The sequence below is a fragment of the Mesoplodon densirostris genome, chromosome 11 (genome assembly GCF_025265405.1).
Source record: "Mesoplodon densirostris isolate mMesDen1 chromosome 11, mMesDen1 primary haplotype, whole genome shotgun sequence".
Taxonomy (NCBI): domain Eukaryota; kingdom Metazoa; phylum Chordata; class Mammalia; order Artiodactyla; family Ziphiidae; genus Mesoplodon; species Mesoplodon densirostris.
The window spans coordinates 5,070,049-5,093,374 of NC_082671.1; the positions used below are offsets into that span (position 1 = coordinate 5,070,049).

Below are 23,326 nucleotides of genomic sequence, written 5' to 3' on the forward strand. Positions count from 1 at the left end.
CAAGGGGTGTGTTCAGGGTTTAAAGAGGAGAGGTCAGGTCAGAACCGTGGGGAGACATGTATGGGAAGGGTCTGACCCAAGGTGAAGGCGCTCAGTTAGATGACTTGACGTCTTGGGCTTCCATGTGTTTTGAGAATCAGTATTAAGTTTTGTGGAAAACCTTGTGAGATTTTTATTCCTGATTTCATTGAATTTATGCTTTATCTGGAGAGGTTCGACCTCTTGGTGATGGGTTTTCCCGTCCACAAACACACAGTCTCCTCTCCATTTATGTAGTGATTGTACGTCTTTCAAAGAAATTACCATTTTCTCTGTAAAGTGACAAATCTTTGTGAGATTTATCACCACTAGATAAATTATGGCTTTGGTTTCCAAATGGGGTATTTGGAATACAAAAAATTATGTTGTCTAATACCTTATTTCTGGCATAAAAGAATGGAATTGGTTTTGATATGTTGGTCTTGCTGAACTTTTTTATGATTTGTTTGTAGCATCTTTTCAATCTTCTATCATCATTCCTTAGCGTAATGACAATTTTACTTCCTTTCCAATCTTCACAATTCTTTTTCTGTTCTACTGTGTTGGCTAGGACTTCTATTACAGTGTGAGTATTCAGTGTTCGAACTCAGCATTCTTTATTTTATTCCTGACTTTAATGCTTTTAGTGTTTAATCATTAAAAGTTTTGGTCACCAATTTCAACCTGTGAATGGGTTTTTTTCGCCTCACCAACCAACTGGGTGTCCTACAATTCAACTCAGTTCTAACATTATCTACCAGGAGGTAGCGTGAGATCCCACAGGTTAAGGGCTCAGTCCCACAAGACTGAACCCCTGCAAGTTCAGGTTATCACCGACTATACATTGGAGGTTCCAATAAATCCCTCCCTTGGGTTCAGTTAGCTTGCTAGAGTGGTTCACAGAACTCAGAGAAACATTTTACTTACCAGACTACCAGTTTACTATAAAAGGATGTAACTCAGGAACAGACTGATGGAAGAGATGCATGTGGCATGGTGTAGGGAAAGGGTGTGGAACTTCCATGCCCTTCCTGTGGGCAGTCACTCTCCCTATATCTGCACATGGTCATCAACTCAGAAGCTCTCAGAGCCTTCTCCTTTGGTGTTTTTATGGAGGCTTCACTGTTGAGGTATGGTTGATTACATCGTTGGCTGTTGGCGATTAATTCAACCTCTTGCCTCTCTCCCCTCCCCAGAGGTCGGTCTCCCCTCCCCAGAGGTCGGGTGGGTGGGGCTGAAAGTTCCACCCTCTAATCACTTGGGTGGTTCTCCTGGCCACCAGCCCCCACCCTCAGGTGTACCTCATTCCCATAACAAAAGATACCTTTATGGCTCTCAGCACTTAGGAAATTTCAAGGGTTTTGGGGGCTCTGTGTCAGAAACAGGACAAAGACCAAATGTGTACTTCTTATAAATCAAAATATCACAATAGGTTTTGGGAAGAAATCTGTTGTTAGATTAAGGAAGTTCCTTTTGTTTCTACAGTTTGTTAAGAGTTTTTACTGTGAATGGGTCTTGTATCAAATGCGTCTTCTGAGCTTATGGTTTTTCTGCATTCGCATGTGTGTATGTACTGTGTGGCCAAACTTAGTCATCCTCGTTGTTGTTATTGTTTTTTGTTTTTTTGTTTTTTTTGCGGTACGTGGGCCTCTCACTGTTGTGGCCTCTCCTGTTGCGGAGCACAGGCTCTGGACTCGCAGGCTCAGCAGCCATGGCTCACGGGCCTAGCTGCTCCGCGGCATGTGGGATCTTCCTGAACCGGGGCATGAACCCTTGTCCCCTGCATCGGCAGGCGGACTCTCAACCACTGCGCCACCAGGGAAGCCCCTGTTTTTATTGTTTTTATGTAGTTAGTACTGTTTAGATTCACTCGTTTTTACCACTCACCTTGCTCACTGTTCTTCCATGTATGTAATATCTTTTCATACCAGTTCCTTTTTCTTTTCTTTTTTTTTAAAGATACCTCTTAAAGGAAACAAAACTGTTGGTTTTTTGTTTTTTGTTTTTTTCCAGTGAGGGTCTGTTACTACTAAATTCTCTCCATCTTTGTCTGACAATGCTTTTATTTAATGTTCATTCTTTTCCTTTCTTTTCTTTTTTAAAATTAATTTATTTTTGGCTGCATTGGGTCTTCGTTGCTGTGGGCGGGCTTTCCCTAGCTGCAGCGAGGGAGGGTTACTCTTCATTGTGGCGCTCGGGATTCTTATTGCGGTGGCTTCTCTTGTTGCAGAGCATGGGCTCTAGGCGCGCGGGCTTCAGTAGTTGTGGCATGCAGACTCAGTAATTGTGGTGCACAGGCTTTGTTGCTTCGTAGCATGTGGGATCTTCCCAGACCAGGGCTCGAACCCGTGTCCCCTGCATTGGCAGGCAGATTCTCAACGACTGCGCCACCAGGGAAGCCCTCATGTTCATTCTTGAGTGATATTTAGGTTGGGTTTCTAATTCTAGGTTGACGGTTACTTTTCTCTCCGTAATTTGGAGACGTTATCGTGGGTCTTCCAGTTGACAAGTTCACTATCAATATATACAATCAGTACGAGAGTCATTCCCTTGCAGGTAAACTGCTCCTTCACTCTGGATGCTTTTCAGATCTACTCTTTGTTTTTGGTATTCTTCAGTGTCTCGATAATATCTGTTCATTTTATTTGAATTTATCCTGGTTAGGATTTAGTATGGTCTCTGAATTGGAGGATTCATGTATTTCCTTAATCCTGGAAAATTCCTTGCCATTATTTTTTCAAATGTTGTTCTATTCCATTTTCTATACTCTTTCTCAAATGTTAATTGAAGGTATGTTGAACTGCCTTATTGTGTTCTTCTTGCTCTTTATCTTCATTCTTTTTAACGCATTTATGAATCATGTCCTCAGATATATCTTCCAGATTGTTACTTCTTTCTCTAGCTGTGTCTAATTTGCTGTTACTCTCAGTCATTGAGTTTTTAACTTCAGTGGCTAAAATGTTTATTTCTAAATATTCTATTTGGTTCTTTTCCCAGTCTGCTTTGTACTTTTTGATAGTGTCTAAGTCTCATCTTTCCAGTTCCTTAAGTCAATAATCATTTTAAATACAATTATATAATCGTTTTATCTGATTGTTCAATTATCTATAGTTCTTGGGGGATCCAATCCCATCAAATCTTGATCATGGTGGACTGTTTCCTCTTATAATTTGTAATTTTGCATTTTGAGATTCTTGAGCGAGTCTTTGGATCTCTGCAGTCTGAGTTAAGATTGTCTTCTCAGAGATTTTCAGCCTGGGATCACTATTTTTGTGAATTGGCTGGGGGTTCCTGTGTAATATAAAATATAAATCTCAAATCCACTTAAGGGCAGGCCCTTGGCTACAAATTCTTAGGAAAGAAAATTCTTTTTTATACCTAGGGCTTAGGCCAAGACAGGCAATCTTCCTAGTCTATTTTGTGAATAGTCTACCTTTTCTCTGAGGATTGAGGTATTGTTCGCAGTTCCAACCTCCCTGTATGTCTCAGGTGTGAGGTCTCCTCTGGGTGGCCACTAACACCCAGCGTCTTCATTACTAAGATCGGCTTCATCCTCTGCTTCCTAGGGTTGTAGTAACAGCTCATTTGCCTGTTGTCATAGGTTTGAGTTGTCTCATTTGGGGCCTCTTTACTTTCTTCTGAAGTCAGCTATGCATTTAAAAGTGTATTTCTTATGTTTTATCGTTTCTAGATTTCTTTTACAGAGTGAGTTTTAAAAACCATCTTATCTACCGTATTGCCAGAAATTAAAGTTAGGAACTCTTTAAAGAAGTTTGTTTTGGAAGGTACAGAAAAATGTTTCAACATTCACAATAGGATCAAGACCAGAATTTCGGGTAGAGAATAAGCCAGTTTCTTCCAGATCAAGTGACCCCCTCAGACACACTTTGGGAAAAACTTATTTTAACTGGCCACAGAGAGGAAGTTGACATTCATTATGCTAAAAGACCTGGGACCCTGGAGGGGGGAGATCCGACCCAGCTACACTACTGATTGCTGCATGACCTCAGGCATGTCCCTAGGCCTTTCTGGTCTCAGGGTCCCCATCCTCAAGCTGAGAGGATTGGGTTAGGTTTTCTACTTTGACTTTCAGTGGTTCTAACCTCCTTCCGACTGCATGTCTCTGCCAGCAGCCAGGACAAGCTTCTTGGGACCTCCAACCCCTCCCAGGATGTGCTGTCCCCCACTAAGGTCCTCCTTGTGAATTTGACCATGCTCACCCTCATACCCACCTATCTGTGAACAATGTGTGCCTCTGACAGGCCTGGGGAAGGGAGAGAAAGTGAGGGGTGCTCTGGAGAGGTCTTATCTCAGAGGGTCCTGGATGGAAGTGGGTGGGAGCTTGTGTTTCAATTCCTGGCCCTGGGTTTGGGCTGCTGGACCACACTGCTCCTCATGGCTAATGGGGGAGGGGGTGACATGTGTGATGGGGAGGGGGTCCTCCTTTGCAGATGCGCTTGGTGGCTGGGAGAGGAGGGATGCTGGGACCTTGGGAGGGCTTTGGGAGGCAAATGGTACCCACCTGGTACTCATAATCCAAAAACTGCCTTAAGAGTACTAGTATGGGGCCTCCCTGGTGGCGCAAGTGGTTGAGAGTCCGCCTGCCGATGCAGGGGATACGGGTTCGTGCCCCGGTCTGGGAGGATCCCATATGCCGCGGAGCGGCTGGGCCCGTGAGCCATGGCCGCTGAGCCTGCGCGTCTGGAGCCTGCGCGTCCGGAGCCTGTGCTCCGCAACGGGGGAGGCCACAACAGTGAGAGGCCCGCATACCGCAAAAAAAAATAAAAAAAAAAAGAGTACTAGTATGTACTGCTTCTTCCCAAACTCCTGAGAATCGTGTCCAGAAATTCACAGCTTGGACCGTTGGAGCCAAGAGGTCACTGGGTTCGTCTCATGCTAGTGACTAGAATAAGGTTGTGTTGTCACCTTCTGGAGGTACCAGCCAGTCAACCTCGCCATATCCCCAACATGTGAGAATCTGCCAGGGCTAGAATCTTCCTCTGAAAAGAGCCTGAGCCAGGATGGAGTAAGAGAATGGTGACCTGAATTTTACTTTGCATGTTTCATATTTTAATTATGGTTAAAATTAAACCATAATTTTGTGGTACAATATTTATCATTAGCCATTAAAAAAGTAATAAAATTATTTATTTATTTATTTTGGGCTGCATTGGGTCTTCGTTACTGTGCGCAGGCTCTCTCTAGTTGCAGCGAGCGAGTGGGGGCTACTCTTTGTTGTGGTGCGCAGGCTTCTTATCGCGGTGGTTGCAGAGCATGGGCTCTAGGCGCGTGGGCTCAGTAGTTGTGGTTTGTGGGCTCTAGAGCGTAGGCTCAGTAGTTGTGGCACTCAGGCTTAGTTGTTCCGCGGCATGTGGGATCTTCCCGGACCACGCTCGAACCTGTGTCGCCTGCATTGGCAGGCGGATTCTTAACCACTGTGCCACCAGGGAAGCCCCATCTTAACCATTCTTAAGTGTATAGTTCAGTAATGTTAAAAGTATATTCACAAGTGGATATATGTATATGTATAACTAATCACGTTGCTATATACCTGAAACTAACACAACATTGTAAATCAACTATACTTCCATAAAAATTTTTAAAAAAACATAAAAAGTAAACTTAAAACAGGAAAAAAAAAGTATATTCATGTTGTTGTGCAACACATCTCCGGAACTTTTTCATCTTGCAAAACCGAAACCCTATACCCCTTAAACAGCAACTCCCCACCTCCTCCTCCCCCAGCCCGGGGTAACCACCATTCTACTTTCTGTCCCTATGACTTTGAGTACCCTAAAGATGTCATATAAGTGGAATCACACAGTATTTGTCTTTTGTGACTGGCTTATGTCACTTAGGATGATGTCCTCAAAGTCCATCCATGTTATAACATGTCCAACCATGTTATTCAACCTTCCTTTTTAAGGTTGAATAATACTCCATTGTATATAGATACTACATTTGGTTTATGCTTTCATTCATCCATGGACACTTGGGTTGCTTCTGTCTCTTGGCTATTGTGAATAGTGCTGCTGTGAACATGGGTGTATCAATAATCTCTTTGAGACCCTGCTTTTGGTTCTTCTGGGTGTATACCCAGAAGTGGAATTGCTGGATCACATGGTAGTTCTTATTTTGATTTTTTTGAGGGACCTCCATACTGTTTTCCCTAGTGGTTGCCCCATTTTCTGTTCCCACCAACGGTGCACAGTATTTTGCACCCTTTTGCCCCTTTTAGATTTAATGTAGAACATCCCTGGCACTTGGTCCTCGTCCCCAACTTCTCAGCCCCATCTGGGTTCTTAGAGCCGTGATCAGAGGGAGCCTGGTCATTGAGCTCCTTTGACAGGGTGGGAAGCTGAGGTCTATGGATGGGAGATGACCTTCCCTTGACTCCCCAGATCTTCCACCTTACTCTTTGTTCCCTGGGATCCCCGGCCGTGATCGCTAGGAAGGGAGGAGCACCTGGTTCGGGGTGGTGCTCCCTGGGTCCCCCCGGCCCTGGTTCACACATTCATCCACAAATGCCGTGGTTTCTTCCCAAACAGGTCCAACGGGCGCTCCTCCAAGCGGAGCCTTGGAGGGCACGGCCGGCACCATTACCTCCAACGAGTGGAGCTCTCCCAACTCCCCCGAGGGGAGCAACGTCTCTGGGGGCAGCCAGGCCTTGGACAAGCCCATCGACAATGACGCGGAGGGCGTGTGGAGCCCCGACATCGAGCAGAGCTTCCAGGAGGCCCTGGCCATCTACCCGCCCTGCGGTCGGCGCAAGATCATCCTCTCAGACGAAGGCAAGATGTATGGTAAGGAGGCTGTCGGGCCTGGCCAGCAGCGCCCCCCCCCAACTCACGGTCCAGGCCTGGCAACAGCCTCAGCACAGCAACCGCGCTCCTGCCAAGTGACGGAGGGGGGTGACTTCTTGGGGCTCCTCCCAGGTGGACACTGCTTTGCTCTGTCCTGGGCTCCCAAGGAATGGGAGGGCCTCGGAGGAGACGCCTTTGGGTGGATGTGGAGGATGGTGAGAGGTGGTACTGGAAGACTGGTAGAACATCCCCCCGGGGCAGGCTGGGAAAATCCCTCCAGCCATCCCCCAGGCAAATGCCTCCTCTTCTCCCAGCTTCCCACCTTGGCTGTGTAGGCGGTTAGGAAGGCCAGTCCGTCCTGGCTCAGTCCCTCCCTCCCTTCCCCGTGCAGGGGCCTGCTGTGTGTCAGGCAGGGTGGGGCAGATCTAGACCCTGCTCACAGGGTGGGGGTGAGCACACATGTAACTGTACACAAGGCAGACGGGCGTGTCCCCGGGGAGGCTGAGGACCCTTCCCTCAGGGATGTTCCCCTCCAGCCAGAGAGCCATCAGGTAAGGCTAAGTCTTCCTGAGCCGCTGAGGATGGGAACATACAGAGACGCAATGTCCAGCAGCCCTGTGGGAAGGACTGAGCGGTCTGCCCGGGGCTGTGTTGACTTTTGGATGGAAGAGAGGGTATCTGGGGGAGCAAAACAAACACTGAACGGCTGTTGAGAGGCTCAGGGGCCTCCATTGACACTGGAAAGCCCGCCAGGACCCCCAGCTTGAAACGTGGGTCTTGGGCGGCTGACGGGGTCTCTGACTGGTTGAAGCCCCTGACAGCAGAGGGTCTCGCCCTGCCCCCCGTGAGATGGCTCCAGGCCAGGCGACCACCTGCACATGGGTGCCCCTCCCCCAGCGCAGATGCTTTGTCAGCTGTGTGGGGGGCCTATGGGGTCTGACCCAGCTCATCTCCGAGGGCTGCTGTAAGAATTGCCCCAAACTTAAGGGGTGCCTTGGAAAACAGAAATGTATCCTCGCGGGTCAGGAGGCCAGAAGTCTGAACTCAAGGGGTCCCTGGGGTTGGTTCCTCGTGGAGGATCTGTTCCGTGCCTCCCTCCTGGCTTCTGGTGGCGGATGGCAGCCCTTGGTGTCCTTGGCTGTATCACTCCCATCTCTGACCCTGTTGTCACATGGCCATCCTCTCTGTGTCCCTGTGTGTCTTCCTCTTACACGGACACCTGTAAGAGGTTACCAATCATTGGATTCAGGGCCCACCTTAATCCAGCATGACCTCATCTTAACTAATTACGTCTGTGAAGACCCTGTTTCCAGATAAGGCCACGTTCTGAGGTTCTGGGTGGACGTGAGTGTTGCGGGGACAGCAACACAATTCACTGGACCAAACTCAAATCTGCTTAGTTACTGGTCTAGGGAGTCGTGGAGCTGCACAGCCCCGCCTACTTCACCCTTGACCTACACCTTCCGTGCAGGGCCAAGGGATTCCTTCTCTCCTGCTTGTTGGGGAAGCAGGGTCCTCTCGAGCTACACCCTGGGTCTGCTCCTTGGTCAGCAGTTAAAGCTCTCATCCCTCCTTACCAGCCCCTCTGCTGTGGCTCTGCTGGGGCCCCACTTCTGTGGGCCTCCACGCCCCGGGTCGGGCCCCCCAGGCCTCCCTGCTTAACCACTTCCTGCTCTAATGCTTGCTTCTTACTTTTGGTCCCTACGGAAGCTTCGGTGGAGGAGAGAGCCGCCGGGTATGGAGCACCTGTGTGTCTGGGGTGGGGCTGCTGATGGAGGTCCTCCCCGTGGAGCTGGGGAGGAGGGGGCTCTGGTGTCCTGGGGTCTTCCCACCGCTTCGGTGGGGAGTGGGGTGCGTGCTGGTCGTGAGCTGAGGTGTGAGGGGGAGGAGGGGGAGGGGTGTGTAGGGTGGGTCCTGGGTGTGGGTGGAGAGCTGTCCTGTCCCTGGGTGGGGCGGTGATCAGTGGCCAGGCGCCTCTCAGGATTCCTCTTCCTGCTTTAAAGGGACAAATGGTCTGGCAAACACAGGTGGGCAAGAGGCACTCAGCATAGGGAGAAAGCCGAGGGTGCTGCCGTGTGGGGAAGGCCCCAGGAGGGGCTGACCGTGGAGAGCCAGCGCGCAGCGTTTGAGTGACGCCGTGGGCCAGCTATTTCTTTGTGTGTGGTGGTAAACTATACCGTTGTAACCAATTTTCAGTGTACAGTTCAGTGGCATTAAGTACATTCACGTAGTTGTGCGACCATCATCACCGTCCGTTTCTAGAATTTTCTCATCCTCCCGAACTGAAGCTCTGTCCCCATTAAACACTCACTCCCCCCCTCCCCCAGCCCCTGGTACCCACCATCCACTTTCTGTCTCTGTGGCTGTGATTCCTCTACGGACCTCACGTAAGTGGAGTCACACAGTATTTGTCCTTCTGTGTCCAGCTTGTTTCACTGAGCGTCATGCCCTCAAGTTTCCTCCGTGTCTTAGCAGGTGTCAGAACGTCCTTCCTTTTGAAGACGGAGTCACATTCCGTCATATGGGTGGACCCCATGGGGGTTTATCTGTTCACCCAGTTGATGGACATTTGGGTGGCTTCGCTTTTTTTAGTCGTTATGGGTGGATATTTCTATCTGTATTCACATAGGAAGGGATAGGGGTTAAGGGACTTGGTCTCTGGGCCCCTGGCCCCTGTGACTGGAGCAGGGTTTGGGAAAGGCAAGGCTGTGCGCTTCCAGCAGGCCTCGGGGTGGAACTGTGCTTGGCAGGAGGGGAGCCGCTGAGTGAGGGAAGCAAGAGGAAAACAGTGTTGGGCAAACTGTCCTGGCCTTGCCCGTGTCCTTCCCGGCTCTCCTTCCCTGGGCTGAGAGACGGGGAGGGGCCGAGGCCAGGAGCCTCTTAGTGATGGGGGAGGGGTGACAGCCTGTGCAGATGCAGAGAGAGAAGCTCAGAGAAGCCCAGAGCGTCTCTGAGTCGCTCAGGTAGTAAGTGGGAGCGGGGGCCGGGTGGGGCGGTGGTCAGCGCTCCCCATTACCCCGAGTGGCCCTGGTGAGCTCTGCGAAGCCAGCCTGCCTCCTGCTTGGCCCCGGCTCAGGTGGGTCAGGCTCTGGGCAGGGGGACTGGGGGCCTCCCCGCGGAGTCTGGCGACCGACCCAGCCCCCATGGCACCTGTCCTCCGTGGGTGCACCAGCCGCTGGCTTAGCCCCATCTCGTCTTACCGGCTCGGGGGCAGAGCCAAGGCAGGGCCTTGCCGGGGTGGACGGGGGGGTGGACGGGGGCTCGGCACAGCAGAGCAGCCCAGCTGGGGGGTATATATAGCTCTGAGCTCAGCCCCGGGCGTGGGATGGGCGGGGGAGGGGCGGTAGAGGGACCAGCCGCCAAGTTGGCTCAGACCTGGTCTCCCTCAGGCTGCTCGCCACCCCTCCTTCTCTCGGGGACCCACCCTTGCCATCCTCTGTGCCCCGAGAGCCCTGGTCCTTACCCTCCCCAGCGCCCCACATCCAGAGGCCCCAGCTGGTTTCCAGGTGGGCAGCTGGCCTCAGGCAGGAAGAGCAAACTGCCCAGAGAAGGATTTGAGCCCCGGAGTCTCCGAGGACAAGGGGTCAGTCCTGCCCCCAGCTCGGCCCCCGCACACCCAGAGCAGGGCCACCGACCAGGGCCAGGCAGACATGCAGGTGACACGCAAGCGCAGGACAGATCCGCGCTGAGCCTCCCCCGCCCGTGGACCGGCTCCCGGGCCAAGGCTGCCCCTTCCCCGGCTCATGGCAGCCTTCGGTTTTGCCCCGTCACGGTGTGACCCTCGCCCTGGCGCTGCCGGCCTCTCTGACCTCGTCGCCCAGCCCGGCTCTGCCCCCTGGCCGGTGGCGGGAGGTGAGCGTGGCTCCCGTCTGGCCCCGCGGCCTGGCTCCCCCTCCGGCTGCCCGCGGCCCCGGGCTGGCTCTGTCTTGCTCTGGGCATTCCTCCCCTCTGCCCGCCAGGCCCCGGCTCTCCTGGAGGTTGCTCTGAATCTCCCAAGTCTCTGCCCTCCTCTCCTTTCTCCCTTGTCTCCCTGGCGCCTCGCTGCCTGGTAGCCGTTGGGCGGTTCTCATCAAGGGCCCCACCACTCTGGACCAGGCCGGGCTGGGGCCGTGGTCTCTGCTCTCTGTGGCTGCGTGGTTGAAGGAGAGACAGGAGGAACATCTTTGGAAAGTAAACTGAGGGCCCGTATGTTATATGTAGCCAGTCAGCCGAGGGCTGGCTTATCTTGGAAGCTTTCTGGGAGGATGTGGAGCTTGGCCAGGTGGAGGAAGGCGGGGGGAGTGAGCCTTGGCCCAGAGGCGGGGCTTTGCCTGCTGGGTTTGGGGGTCCCCGTGGGGATCTGGGCACATGTTGTGATAAGGGACCATCAGAGGTGAGTCACTAGCTAACGAGAGGCTGAGCAGAGGCTGGACCCAGGTCGGGCTTTGGTCGCTGAGGCGATGGGACAGGCCACGGAGCCTCATCCGAGCTTCTGCTGCGCCTTCCTCGCCGTGGTCCTCGGACTCTCCGCTGCCCTGTGCTTCGTGCCCCTCTCTTCTGGCCTGGAGCCCTGGCGTCCTGCTTCTGGAGGCCTGACGGTGGGCGCCTCTGTTCACATCCACTCTGTCCAGTGGCCAGTTGGGCAGGTTGTTTACCTCTTCTCAGCTTCAGTGTCCCCATTTGAAAAATGGGGATAATAATAATACTACCTTTTGCGGGGTTTTGGTTTTATTTATTTATTACTTATATATATATTTTTAAATAAATTTATTTATTTATTTTATTTTTGGCTGTGTTGGGTCTTCACTGCTGTGCATGGGCTTTCTCTAGTTGCGGTGAGCGGGGGCTACTCTTCGTTGTGGTGCGTGGGCTTCTCATTGCAGTGGCTTCTCCTTGTGGAGCACGGACTCTAGGCGCGTGGGCTTTGGTAGTTGTGGTGCGTGGGCTCGGTAGTTGTGGCTCGCGGGCTCTAGAGCGCAGGCTCAGTCGTTGTGGCACACGGGCTTAGGTGCTCTGCAGCATATGGGATCTTCCTGGACCAGGGCTCGAACCTGTGTCCCCCTGCATTGGCAGGCAGATGGCAGATTCTTTTTTTTTTTTTTTTTTTTTTTGCGGTACGCGGGCCTCTCACTGTTGTGGCCTCTCCCATTGCGGAGCACAGGCTCCGGACACGCAGGCTCAGCGGCCATGGCTCACGGGCCCAGCCGCTCCGCGGCATGTGGGATCCTCCTGGACCGGGGCACGAACCCGTGTCCCCTGCACCGGCAGGCGGACTCTCAACCACTGCGCCACCAGGGAAGCCCGGCAGGCAGATTCTTAACCACTGTGCCAGCAGGGAAGCCCTACTTATATATTTTGTGGGAAAATACGAAGAACTTAAAATGCACCATATGACCCTTTGTAAGTGCACAGCTCAGTGGCATTAAGTACACTTACACTGTTGTGCAGCCATCACACCGTCATCTCCAGAACTTTTTCGTTCTTCCCAACAGAAACTGTACCCATTAAACAATAACTCCCCATTCCCGCATCCCCCCAGGCCCTGGTAGCCTCTGATCTACTTTCTGTAGATCATGAATTTGCCTGTTCTGGGTACATCACAGTAGTGGAATTATATAGTACTTGCCCTTGTGCGTCTGGATTATTTATCTTAGGACAATGTCTTCAAGGTTCATCCATGTTGTAGCCTCTGTCAGAACTTCATGCTTCTTTTTAATCGCTGAATAATATTCCATTGTGTGGATGGACCACGTTTTGTTGATCCATTTATCTATTGATGTATATGTGGGTGTTTCCATCTTTGGGCTATTGTGAATAACGCTGCTATGAACCTGGGTATACAAATATCTCGTTGAGACCCTGCTTTCAGTTATTTGGGGTATATACCTAGAGGTGGAATTGCTGGATCATATGGTGATTCTATTTAACTTTTTGAGGAACTACCAGACTATCTCCCACAAGTGGCTGCACCATTTGACATTCTGCCAGCAACGTACAAGTGTTTTAATTTTTTTACATCCTCATCAACGCTTATTTTCTGTGTTTTTTTTTTTTTTCAGTAGCCATTCTAGTGGGTGTGAGGTGGTATCTCATGGTTTGATTTGCATTTCCCTAAGGTTAGTGATGTCGAGCATCTTTTCATGTACTAAATTGAAAGAAGACACCGTCGTTAGTGTAACTGCTGGGACGAGAGGTACCAGTGAACAGCTGGGGCTGCAGAGCTGGAGGGGACCTCTTTCTGCCCTTAAGGAGCTCAAATGACTTGAGCCCAGGGAGGCACAGACCCTGTGCACCAGGGCTCGAGGCGGAGGCGGAGTGGCCTTGAAAATGGCGTAGGATTTCACCAGAAGCCTCAGAGCCCTCCAGGGACAATGGTGGTAACAGCTCGGATATCAGGCCTGAAAAGTTTCTTCTCCACAAATAGCCTCCTCCTCCAGCTGCAGGTGTTTATAGCTTCAGTTGATCCCTAGCCAGGGTGCCCCCAGGCCAGGCCGTGGGCATTGGTGGAGGCTGGCCTCCTCCCCAGCCCTGCCTGCAGGGGTGAAATGTCAGCTCCTGTAAAGAGCTCCCTGTGAGGCCTCTGCTGAAGCAAAGATCTGTCTACCTGCAGGGAAGCTCATGCCCTTTTCAACTTTGGAAACTAATAGCTTTAGTTCTAATAGAACCTTATCAACAATATTAGCAAAACAACTGTCTTTGATGACCCTTCTTAAAGGGCATAAACCCTGAATATGTTTACGGCCCTGGGGTAGGGCTGGTACAGGGAGGAAATGAGACACAGAGAGGCCTGTCCCAGACAGGATTTAGCAGATGGGGTTTTCATGCTCTTGTGTGACTGAGGAAGAAAGAGCCTGGGGTGGCTGGCAGGACATGTGTGACCCTGGGTGTGGGGTTTGGAGAAGGTGGTCGTCATCTGTGTGGACCCTGCATTGGGAGTGCCCCGCCTTCAGCCCAAGGGTCCTTGCCCATGGTGGGTGGGGCTGTGGGTGTGAGCTGGGGGCTTTGGACACATGTCCTCTGACAGATGGGCCACAGTCTGCTGGGGTGTCCTTTCCAGTCCCACCCAGGCCCTCTCTGGGGTTGGCCAAGGCCACCTGCCACACTGCAATGCTCAGCTGCCCAGCTGGCCTCCACGTGGTCCAGGTTGGCCTCCTGCCCCGGTCCGGGATCTCAACCTCCAGAGGGTGGGAGGCCTGGGGTTATGCAGCTGGTAGCAGAGCTGGGACGAGGATGCAGCTCTTGCCTTCCCACCAGCTCTCCTGGATTTTCTACTAGTTTCCTCCTGCTATTGCTCTTTTTTTTTTTTTTTTTTTGGCCACGCCATGTGGCTTGCGGGATCTCCATTCCCTGACCAGGGATTGAACCTGGGCCATGGCAGTGAAAGCCCGGAATCCTAACCACTGGGCCACCAGGGCGCTCCCCTGCCATTGCTCTTCTTTGCTGCCTTCACTGTGGCTTTACGGCTCTGCACACTCCTTACATCTCTCTGCTTCTCCCCCAGCTCTGGGAGCCTCCTGGCGTCTCAGTCATCCAGGGCACTTTGGCTCCTACGGCTCTGAGTACTGCTGTCCAGGAGAGAGTGAAAATACATGGGCGTTGGGACTTCCCTGGCGGTCCAGTGAGTAAGACTCTGCGCTCCCAATGCAGGGGGCCCGGGTTCGATCCCTGGTCGGGGAACTAGATCCCACATGTATGCCACAACTAAGACCCAGTGCAGCTTAAATAGATAGATAGATAGATAGATAAAATAATAAATTAATTAATTTTAAAAATAAAATATTAAAACAAAAACAGGTGGACCGGCTCTTGGTCCAAATAGTTGGCTCTCCCTGCAGGACCTGGGCCAGGGCCAGGAGCAGTGAGACATCACTGAGCACTTACTTCACGCAGAGACCCAGGGAATCAGCCAGGGGTGGGAGGGGAGTGGATGGTCCAGAGAGGCGGAGCAGAATGGTCTCTGGCAGAAGAAACTCCCAGCTCAGCCAGGGGAGACATCCGTGGGGAAAAGCAGCCATTGTGAAGCCCTAGGTGTGGCCTTAGAAACGGATGTTCCTGTGGCCTTGGGACAGTAATAAACCATGTGACTTTGAATAAATCACTTTCCCTCTCTGGGCCTTAGTTTCTTCTCGCTCAGGCTAGCTAGGACCCCTGGTGCCCCCTGGTCCATCCCCTCAGTCCTGTGTTACCGAGAAGCTAGGGGATAGACTCTAGAACCACAGTGCGGAGAGAATGAAGATGACACAGCAGCTGCAGGCGCTGTCGTGAGGACGGACGTGTGAACAGAGTTTGCCGTGTTCACTCTGGGTTCGTACGGGCGCCTGTAAGTGCTCCACAGACTTTCATGATTGTTACTGTTATCACAAGAGTGAAAGAAACTACAGCAGTTCCCTGTGTCTGTATAAGGCCTGGATTAGATGCCAGCTGGTTTGGAGGCAGCTGAAGGGCCGGCTTGACCTCGGGAGGACCTCAGGGGGCAGGAAGGGAGCTGTTTGCCCCCCTTGGCTGCAGACACCCAGAGAAACCCAGGGCTCCACTCCCACCCAGGGGATCCTCCACTGCTGAGCAGCAGGACAGGCCTGGCTGGAATACAGTCTGAGGGGCCTGCAAGGGAGAGGAGAGAAGCACAACTTGAAATGTACAAAGACAGCCGAGCCAGCCTGGGACCCTGGGTCTGGCTCCTGTGACCCCACTGCTGGCCTCGTGCCTAGGGCCTGTCTGTAGGCAGAACTCCTGGACCCTGTGGCAGAGACAGAGGTGGTGCCGGGGCTGGGCGAGGGCTCCGTCCCCATGACCTGGGGGTCATCTGTGACGTGTGGAGTAAGGGTCTCAGCCGGGGCTGGGCAGGGGCCTCCCAGCTGCTGTTTAACAGGTGCTACAGAGTACATGCCACTGCGTCCGGCCAGGAGGCCCGCCCAGACTGGGAGTGGATCTCCTGTGGACCGAGCACCTTGTCCGCCAGGCCCTGTGCCACTTCCAAGTGGCTGAGCCCGGACTCAGACCCGGGTGTTAGCCCGAGGTCTGCCGGTGGCCCATCTGACCGAGATTTTCTGGCCTCAGTTTCTCCATCTGCCTGCCCTTCTGTGGGGGAGGTCGGATTTCCTGTGACGTCAGTGAGGCTCACACTTCGGGGCCCCTCACCTGCGTGGGCCCCTTCCAGGCGCCTAAACTTTTTATTTTACATTTTTTTTTATTTTTATTTATTTTTATTTATTTTTATTTTTTTTTTCTTTTTGCGGTATGCGGGCCTCTCACTGTTGTGGCCTCTCCCGTTGCGGAGCACAGGCTCCGGATGCGCAGGCCCAGCGGCCATGGCTCACGGGCCCAGCCGCTCCGCGGCATATGGGATCCTCCCAGACCGGGGCACGAACCCGTATCCCCTGCATCGGCAGGCGGACTCTCAACCACTGCGCCACCAGGGAGGCCCTTTATTTTACATTTTTTAAAACTCTTATTTATTTATTTTGCTGCACCACACGGCTTGTGGGATCTTAGTTCCCTGACCAGGGATCGAACCCGGGCCCTAGTAGTGAAAGCGCTGAGTCCTAACCATTGGACTGCCAGGGAATTCCCGAAACGGTTTATTTATTTGTAATTAATTTATTTATTTTTGGCTGTGTTGGGTCTTCGTTTCTGTGTGAGGGCTTTCTCTAGTTGCAGCGCGCGGGGGCCACTCTTCATCGCCGTGCGTGGGCCTCTCACTATCACGGCCTCTCTTGCTGTGGAGCACAGGCTCCAGACACACAGGCTCAGTAGTTCTGGCTCACGGGCCCAGTTGCTCCGCGGCATGTGGGATCTTCCCAGACCAGGGCTTGAACCCGTGTCCCCTGCATTGGCAGGCAGATTCTCAACCACTGTGCCACTAGGGAAGCCCAAACTGTTTGTTTATTTATTTTTTTGCGGCACGCGGGCCTCTCACTGTTGTGGCCTCTCCCATTGCAGAGCACAGGCTCCGGACGCACAGGCTCAGTGGCCATGGCTCACGGGCCCAGCCACTCCGTGGCATGTGGGATTTTCCCAGACTGGGGCACGAACCCGTGTCCCCTGCATCGGCAGGCGGACACTCAACCACTGCGCCACCAGGGAAGCCCTAAGTTAATTATTGATATGTATGTTCCTATTACCATTTTCTTAATTGTTTGGGGTTTGTTTTTGTAGGTCCTTTTCTTCTCTTGTGTTTCCCACTTAGAGAAGTTCCTTTAGCGTTTGTTGTAGAGCTGGTTTGGTGGTGCTGAATTCTCTTAGCTTTTGCTTGTCTGTAAAGCTTTTGATTTCTCTGTTGAATCTGAATGAGATCCTTGCTGGGTAGAGTAATCTTGGTTGTAGGTGCTTCACTTTCATCACTTTAAATATATCATGCCACTCCCTTCTCGCTTGTAGAGTTTCTGCTGAGAAATCAGCTGTTAACCTTATGGGAGTTCCCTTGTATGTTATTTGTCGTTTTTCCCTTGTTGCTTTTAATAATTTTTCTTTGTCTTTAATTTTTGTCAATTTGATAACTATATGTCTCAGCGTGTTTCTCCTTGGGTTTATCCTGTATGGACTCTCTGTGCTTCCTGGACTTGGGTGGCTATTTCCTTTCCCATGTTAGGGAAGTTTTCAACTATAATCTCTCCAAATATTTCTTGGGTCCTTTCTCTCTCTCTTCTCCTTCTGGGACCCCTATAATGCGACTGTTGGTGCATTTAATGTTGTCCCAGAGGTCTCTTAGGCTGTCTTCATTTCTTTTCGTTCTTTTTTCTTTAGTCTGTTCCACAGCAGTGAATTCCACCATTCTGTCTTCCAGGTCACTTATCCGTTCTTCTGCCTCAGTTATTCTGCTATTGATTCCTTCTAGTGTAGTTTTCATTTCAGTTATTGTATTGTTCATCTCTGTTTGTTTGTTCTTTAATTCTTCTAGGTGTTTGTTAAACATTTCTTGCATTTTCTCCATCTTTGCCTCCATTCTTTTTCCGAGGTCCTGGATCATCTTCACTATCATTACTCTGAATTCTTTTTCTGGAAGGTTGCCTATCTCCACTTCATTTAGTTGTTTTTCTGGGGTTTTATCTTGTTCCTTCATCTAGTACATAGCCCTCTGCCTTTTCATCTTGTCTGTCTTTCTGTGAATGTGGTTTTTGTTCCACAGGCTGCAGGATTGTAGTTCTTCTTGCTTCTGCTGTCTGCCCTCTGGTGGATGAGGCTATCTAAGAAGTTTCTGTAACCTTCCTGATGGGAGGGACTGGTGGTGGGTAGAGCTGGGTGTTGCTCTGGTGGGCAGAGCTCAATAAAACTTTAATCCAGTTGTCTGCTGATGGGTGGGGCTGGGTTCCCTCCCTGTTGGTTGTTTGGCCTGAGGCAACCCAACACTGGAGCCTACCTAGGCTCTTTGGTGGGGCTAATGGCGGATTCTGGGAGGGCTCACGCCAAGGAGTACTTCCCAGAACTTCTGCTGCCAGTGTCCTTGTCCCCTCGGTGAGCCACAGCCACCCCCCATCTCTGCAGGAGACCCTCCAACACTAGCAGGCACGTCTGGTTCAGTCTCCTGTGGGGTCACTTCTCCTTCCCCTGGGTCCTGATCCGCACACTACTTTGTGTGTGCCCTCTAAGAGTGGAGTCTCTGCTTCCCCCAGTCCTGTCGAAGTCCTGCAATCAAATCCCGCTAGCCTTCAAAGCCTAATTCTCTGGGAATTCCTCTGCCTGTTGCCAGACCCCCAGGTTGGGAAGCCTGACGTGGGGCTCAGAACCTTCACTCCAGTGAGTGGACTTCTGTGGTATAAGTGTCCTCCAGTCTGTGAGTCACCCACCCAGTGGTTGTGGGATTTGATTTTATTGTGATTGCGCCCCTCCTACCATCTCATTGAGGCTTTTCTTTTGTCTTTGTATGTGGGGTGTCTTTTTTGGTGAGTTCCAGTGTCTTCCTGTCGATGACTGTTCAGCAGTTAGTTGTGATTCCGGTGTTCTCGCAAGGGGGAGTGAGCGCAGGTCCTTCTACTCCGCCATCTTGAACCAGGATTTCTGAGGGTGGCCTCTTGATTCAGCCTTGGCAGTGGGGAGAGGTCAACTGGGGGCCCCATGTGGCCTTGGCCGTGCTCTCTGGTTACAGACCAGGTGGCGGACAGCCCACTTGTCTCGCCTCTTCCCTGCATCAGCAGCTCCCTCACTCCCACTGCTGCGGCCCTCCGGGCTCAGCCAGGCCCAGCAGGACAGGGCAGGTCCCGGAGGTGGAGAAAGGAGGTAGTAACTCCCGCTCAAACCCTCTCACTCTGCCTCTCCCCACCAGGGCCCTTCTTTATGGTCTAATCCTACCAGTGGTCAGTGCAGCTCAAGGCTCACCTGGCTGCCCAGCCTTAGCTGGCCCCTTCTCCTCTGAGCACGTGGCATGGTCCCGTCGGACACGGGCGCAGGGCCATCATGTGGGCACACTTCTCTCCTCCACCGGGTGGTGAGCTCTGGAAAGCAGGGAACCCCTTGTCCTGATCTCCTTTACGATACGGGAGGACGTGGGGCCTTGTAGTCCTGGGGGTCTGGCATCACCACCTCTAGGAGGCTGGGCCCACAGGGAGCACTCGTGTGACCCGTTGACAGTCTAGCTGGAGCCGTGGAGCTGTGCTTGGCTGGGTTCCCTCTGTCCGGGTTAGGGCCACGGGTTCCCCTCTGGAGACACTCTGTGTCTTGGCACCTGCGTCCCCCGTCCCCCTTGCTGCCCACAGACAGGGCAGACATCCTGTTGGGTCCTGCTCATTAGCGGAGGTGGTGGGGACTGTGGGAGCTGCCCGGGGGAAGGGCCAAGGAGGAGGCTGCCAGGCTGCGGTGGGGGGAGGCTCTGAGGGGGCTTTCTGAGCTGTGCGCCCACCGGCCAGAGATCCACAGCCCTGTCACCCTGTTCTCAGGTTAGCAGTCCCCCAGCAAGGCCTCGGCTTCCTCTTGCTGCTGGGAGATCCCTGGGATCTCAGGAGGGCGGGAGGGGCCCTACAGAATCCTCACCCCAAGTGCCACTCAGGTTGGGGAGCTTGCCTGCCTTTGTCCTGGTCCTCCCGCTGAGTGGATGTTGGTGTCTCTGCAGGTCGGAATGAGCTGATCGCCCGCTACATCAAGCTCCGGACAGGGAAGACCCGCACCAGGAAGCAGGTGGGCCCTGGGGCAGATACCCTGGCACTGGTCGGCTCCCAGGGTGGGCCCAGCCCTCCGCAGGACCGGGTGTGGACTCTGGGGGCCAGCTTGGGAGGGGTCCTCTGCTGGGTATGCCACAGACGGTCAGTTTCCCTGGGGTCCCTTCTGCCATCGCCTGGGAGGGACCCCTCCCCATCCGACTGCACTTCTATTTAACTGGGAGAGGTGGGACCGAGGTCCCATCAGTGACTGATCCTTTCATTCATTCGTTCATCCATTCAGTCTGTGATGGGATGGGGGGCTGTGGAGGGCTGAGGGTCAGGGGAGCCGGCCGTCGGGGAGACAGGAGCCCCTCTTCCTGCCACAGGTGTCCAGCCACATCCAGGTGCTGGCTCGGCGAAAAGCCCGCGAGATCCAGGCCAAGCTAAAGGTAAGGCAAAGGCACAGCAGGAGGGCTCAGGTGGGCCAGCCTCCCGGGAGTTGGGGCTCTTTTCCCAGGAGGAAAAGTCTTCCTTCCCTTGGGTTTTGGGGCTGACTGCTTATGTGTGGAGCCAGTGAGCTTCTCAGTGCTGAGGAGAGTGGGGTTCAGCCTGTAACCTCTCTCCCACCTGCACAGAGGATGTGTCTATGTGTCTGTGTGTGAATGGCCAGGCTCACAGCATCCTGGGAGACAGAGGCCGGTCTCCTGCTGTGCTCCCCACCCCCTGCAGCCCAGAGGAACCAGGCACACCCTGAGTCCCATGGTTAGAGCAGCAGGACTGCCCTCCAGACCCCATTTCTTGCAGACTGCGTGGCCCCTTAAGGCCGTCACCCAGATCCTGTGGGTGGCAGGCCTGCAGGATGGGGTCCACGCTGGGGGAAGGGCTGGTGGGGCTCCCTGGATCAGCCCCACCTTGCAGGCCTGTCTGCCAACAGGCGACTGCTACACGGGGAGCCAGCCACTGGTGGGAGTCCCCTCTCCACGGGACTCGGGCCTCCTGGACCCTGGACCCAGGGGCCCTTGGCTGAACCCTGGGAGGGAGCAGGCTGCCCATCACGGTGGATGTAACAGAAGAGTCTATGGCTGCTTGGTAGGAGGAGCCGGCACTTGGGGCTGAGACCAGTAAATCCACAGGCATTTAAATTTTATTTTTATTTTTTGGCCGCACTATGCGGCTTGCGGGATCTTAGTTCCCCGACCAGGGATTGAACCCGGGCCCTCGGCAGTCAAAGCACAGAGTCGTAACTGCTGGACCGCCAGGGAATTTCCCACAAACATTTTTTAAAGCAGTGGAAGCCCTTTCGTTTTTCTCCCAAATTAAGTATCACCCCGATCCGTTATCAGAGGATCTACGCTGGTCGAAGCTAGGTTGGCGAGAAGCAGGGTAGGGCCCCCTCGTGCTGGTCACCTCTCAGCCCCCATGACTCTCGAACCCGAAAGCATCCTAGAGCCCAGTTTAAAAGCCCCTGGACTAGAGGACCACGGAGGCCCCATCTGGCCTGGAGGCCCCACCCTGACACTGGAGGCTCTGATGGCGGGGGTGGGAACTCCCAGGAGGCTCCATTCCTCCCGCATCAGCCCAGCTGTCCCCCGCCCCTCACAGCTGTGGCCCAGCCCTTGCTCCTTTGTCCCCGGGACAGCTGGCTGGGCCGCAGCTGCTGGTCTCTCCCTCTCAGGCCAGCACATGTGTGCCCGGACATCCCCGGCCCTGCAGCCCACTTGCCCCTCACTCCCCGCTCTGGTCAGCCTGTGACTCACCAGGGCCTGGTAGGGGACCGGATGGAGAGCCGAATGTCCAGGGTTCTGTTGAGAGCCATCGAGGGGAGCTTTGCCTTCCCGTGGGGGCCGGCTCCTACGGCCCATGTGTGCTCGAGGAGCTGAACCTGTCCCCGTCCACAGGCTCTAACGTGGGGCTGGGAACAGCCTCTGGACTGCTGGACAGGCTTCAAGGGGAGCCGTGGACCCCTTAAGTAATATGCACACTTTCATGTATGAGCATTTTTCGGAGAAGATTGGTCTGAGGATTTTGTCATATTCTCCAGAGGGTCTGGGGCCCAGTGTAGTTACCCACCCATCTCCCTGGTGGATGGCAAGGTCAGGTAGAAGTCCTCGGGTCACGGCCTTGGTCTGGCCTGGCTCTGCCCTGGGCCGTGGGCCCTCGGCCATGTCACCCACCTGCCTCAAGCTCCATCCAGCTTCCCCGCCTGTAAAATGACAGGGTTGAGCAAGGTGGTATCTGAGGTCCCCTCCAGCCGCAAAATTCAGTAGCCTGGTCAGTGATGTCACCCCCCACTCCCACCTGATTCCTGTCCCACTCGCTGGGCCCTGGCCGTTCGTTTAGACTGGCCATCGGGAAGGGACTCAGGCTGCCGACACAGGGTTGGAGCTCTCTGCCCTCCCCCCAGTGCAGTTGCTAACAGAGGTTTGTGGGCCTCCTGGGCGTGGCCTGCCGCCCCAGTCGTGTCCTGGAGGGAGCGGGCCTGGGCATCTCCCTCCCGACATCAGCAGAGCCCTTGGGGAGAGGCAGCCTGACGCTTTGGTTATCAGAGGTAGCCTCAGAGCAAGGCCTAAGTTTGGCCCCAAAAGGACAGTGGGCTGGGGTGTTCCACCACTCAGCACAGGCTCCCGGGCCCTCTGTGCTGAGGATGGGTGCCGTCAGATCCTGATGTGCTCCCTCCTTGGTTTGCTCAGCCCCCCGGGCCTGCAGAGGTCAGAGGTCATGGATGTGCCATCCTGGATGGACCTTAAGGCCAACTGTCACGTGACCCTTGTCAACACCCAAGTCCCCTAAATCCTCTGAGCCTCAGTTTCTTCATCTTAGAATGGGGAGCCCACGAGTCCTGCCAGCCTCACGCGGGTGCTGAGGTGTTCAGAACCAAAGCGAGACAGCGTTCTTTCCCTTCCGGGGGCTGTCTCGTGTGTGCCCCGTGAGCGTGAGGGGTCCCTGAGAGGCCGAGTGGAAGGGCCTGCCCCCAGACCTCATCGCGCAGGATGCCGGGCGCACCACCTGGACCCTTCGGGCCTGACGCCGTGGCGATGCTACCCACCGGGCGAGTGAAGTCATATGCGAAACCAGCTGTGGGCTGAAGGGACCTCCCTCAGCAATTAGCTTGCTTATTACTCAGGACAGATGTGGGTCCACCAATCTGATTATTAAATAAAGGGCCCACTTATTTTTCCCTTTTAAAAAGTAATTCATCATAAAGATACAGAATTTCTAATCAGAGCTCCCGAGTTGACCTAAACCAACCTTTTGTCTCTAATAATGCTGCCCATACCGAATAATACTTGCTGTTCAGTCTGTATGTGTGGCCTTCTTTTGGACCCACTAGGCTTTCTGACATACAATATGCTGTCTTATTGGTTTTGAAGACCTTTGGGACTGGGGAGCTCAGGATGGGGGACCACTGGCTAATGCAAGTAGTAACCAAGTATTATTACTATTATTATTATAAGC

At 53.3% G+C, this 23,326-nt stretch overlaps 1 protein-coding gene across 1 annotated transcript in view; it reads left to right on the forward strand.

Moving 5' to 3' along the window:
* The window catches only part of TEAD4 (TEA domain transcription factor 4), a gene marked incomplete at its 5' end in the record, with an annotated part of 68,002 nt that overhangs the window by 21,474 nt on the left and 23,202 nt on the right, over positions 1-23,326 (forward strand). Inside the window, 3 exons of the mRNA XM_060113382.1 lie at positions 6,567-6,821; positions 19,843-19,907; positions 20,257-20,319. Of these exons, the coding sequence (XP_059969365.1) occupies positions 6,567-6,821; positions 19,843-19,907; positions 20,257-20,319 (383 nt within the window). The remainder of the gene's footprint in view (positions 1-6,566; positions 6,822-19,842; positions 19,908-20,256; positions 20,320-23,326) is intronic.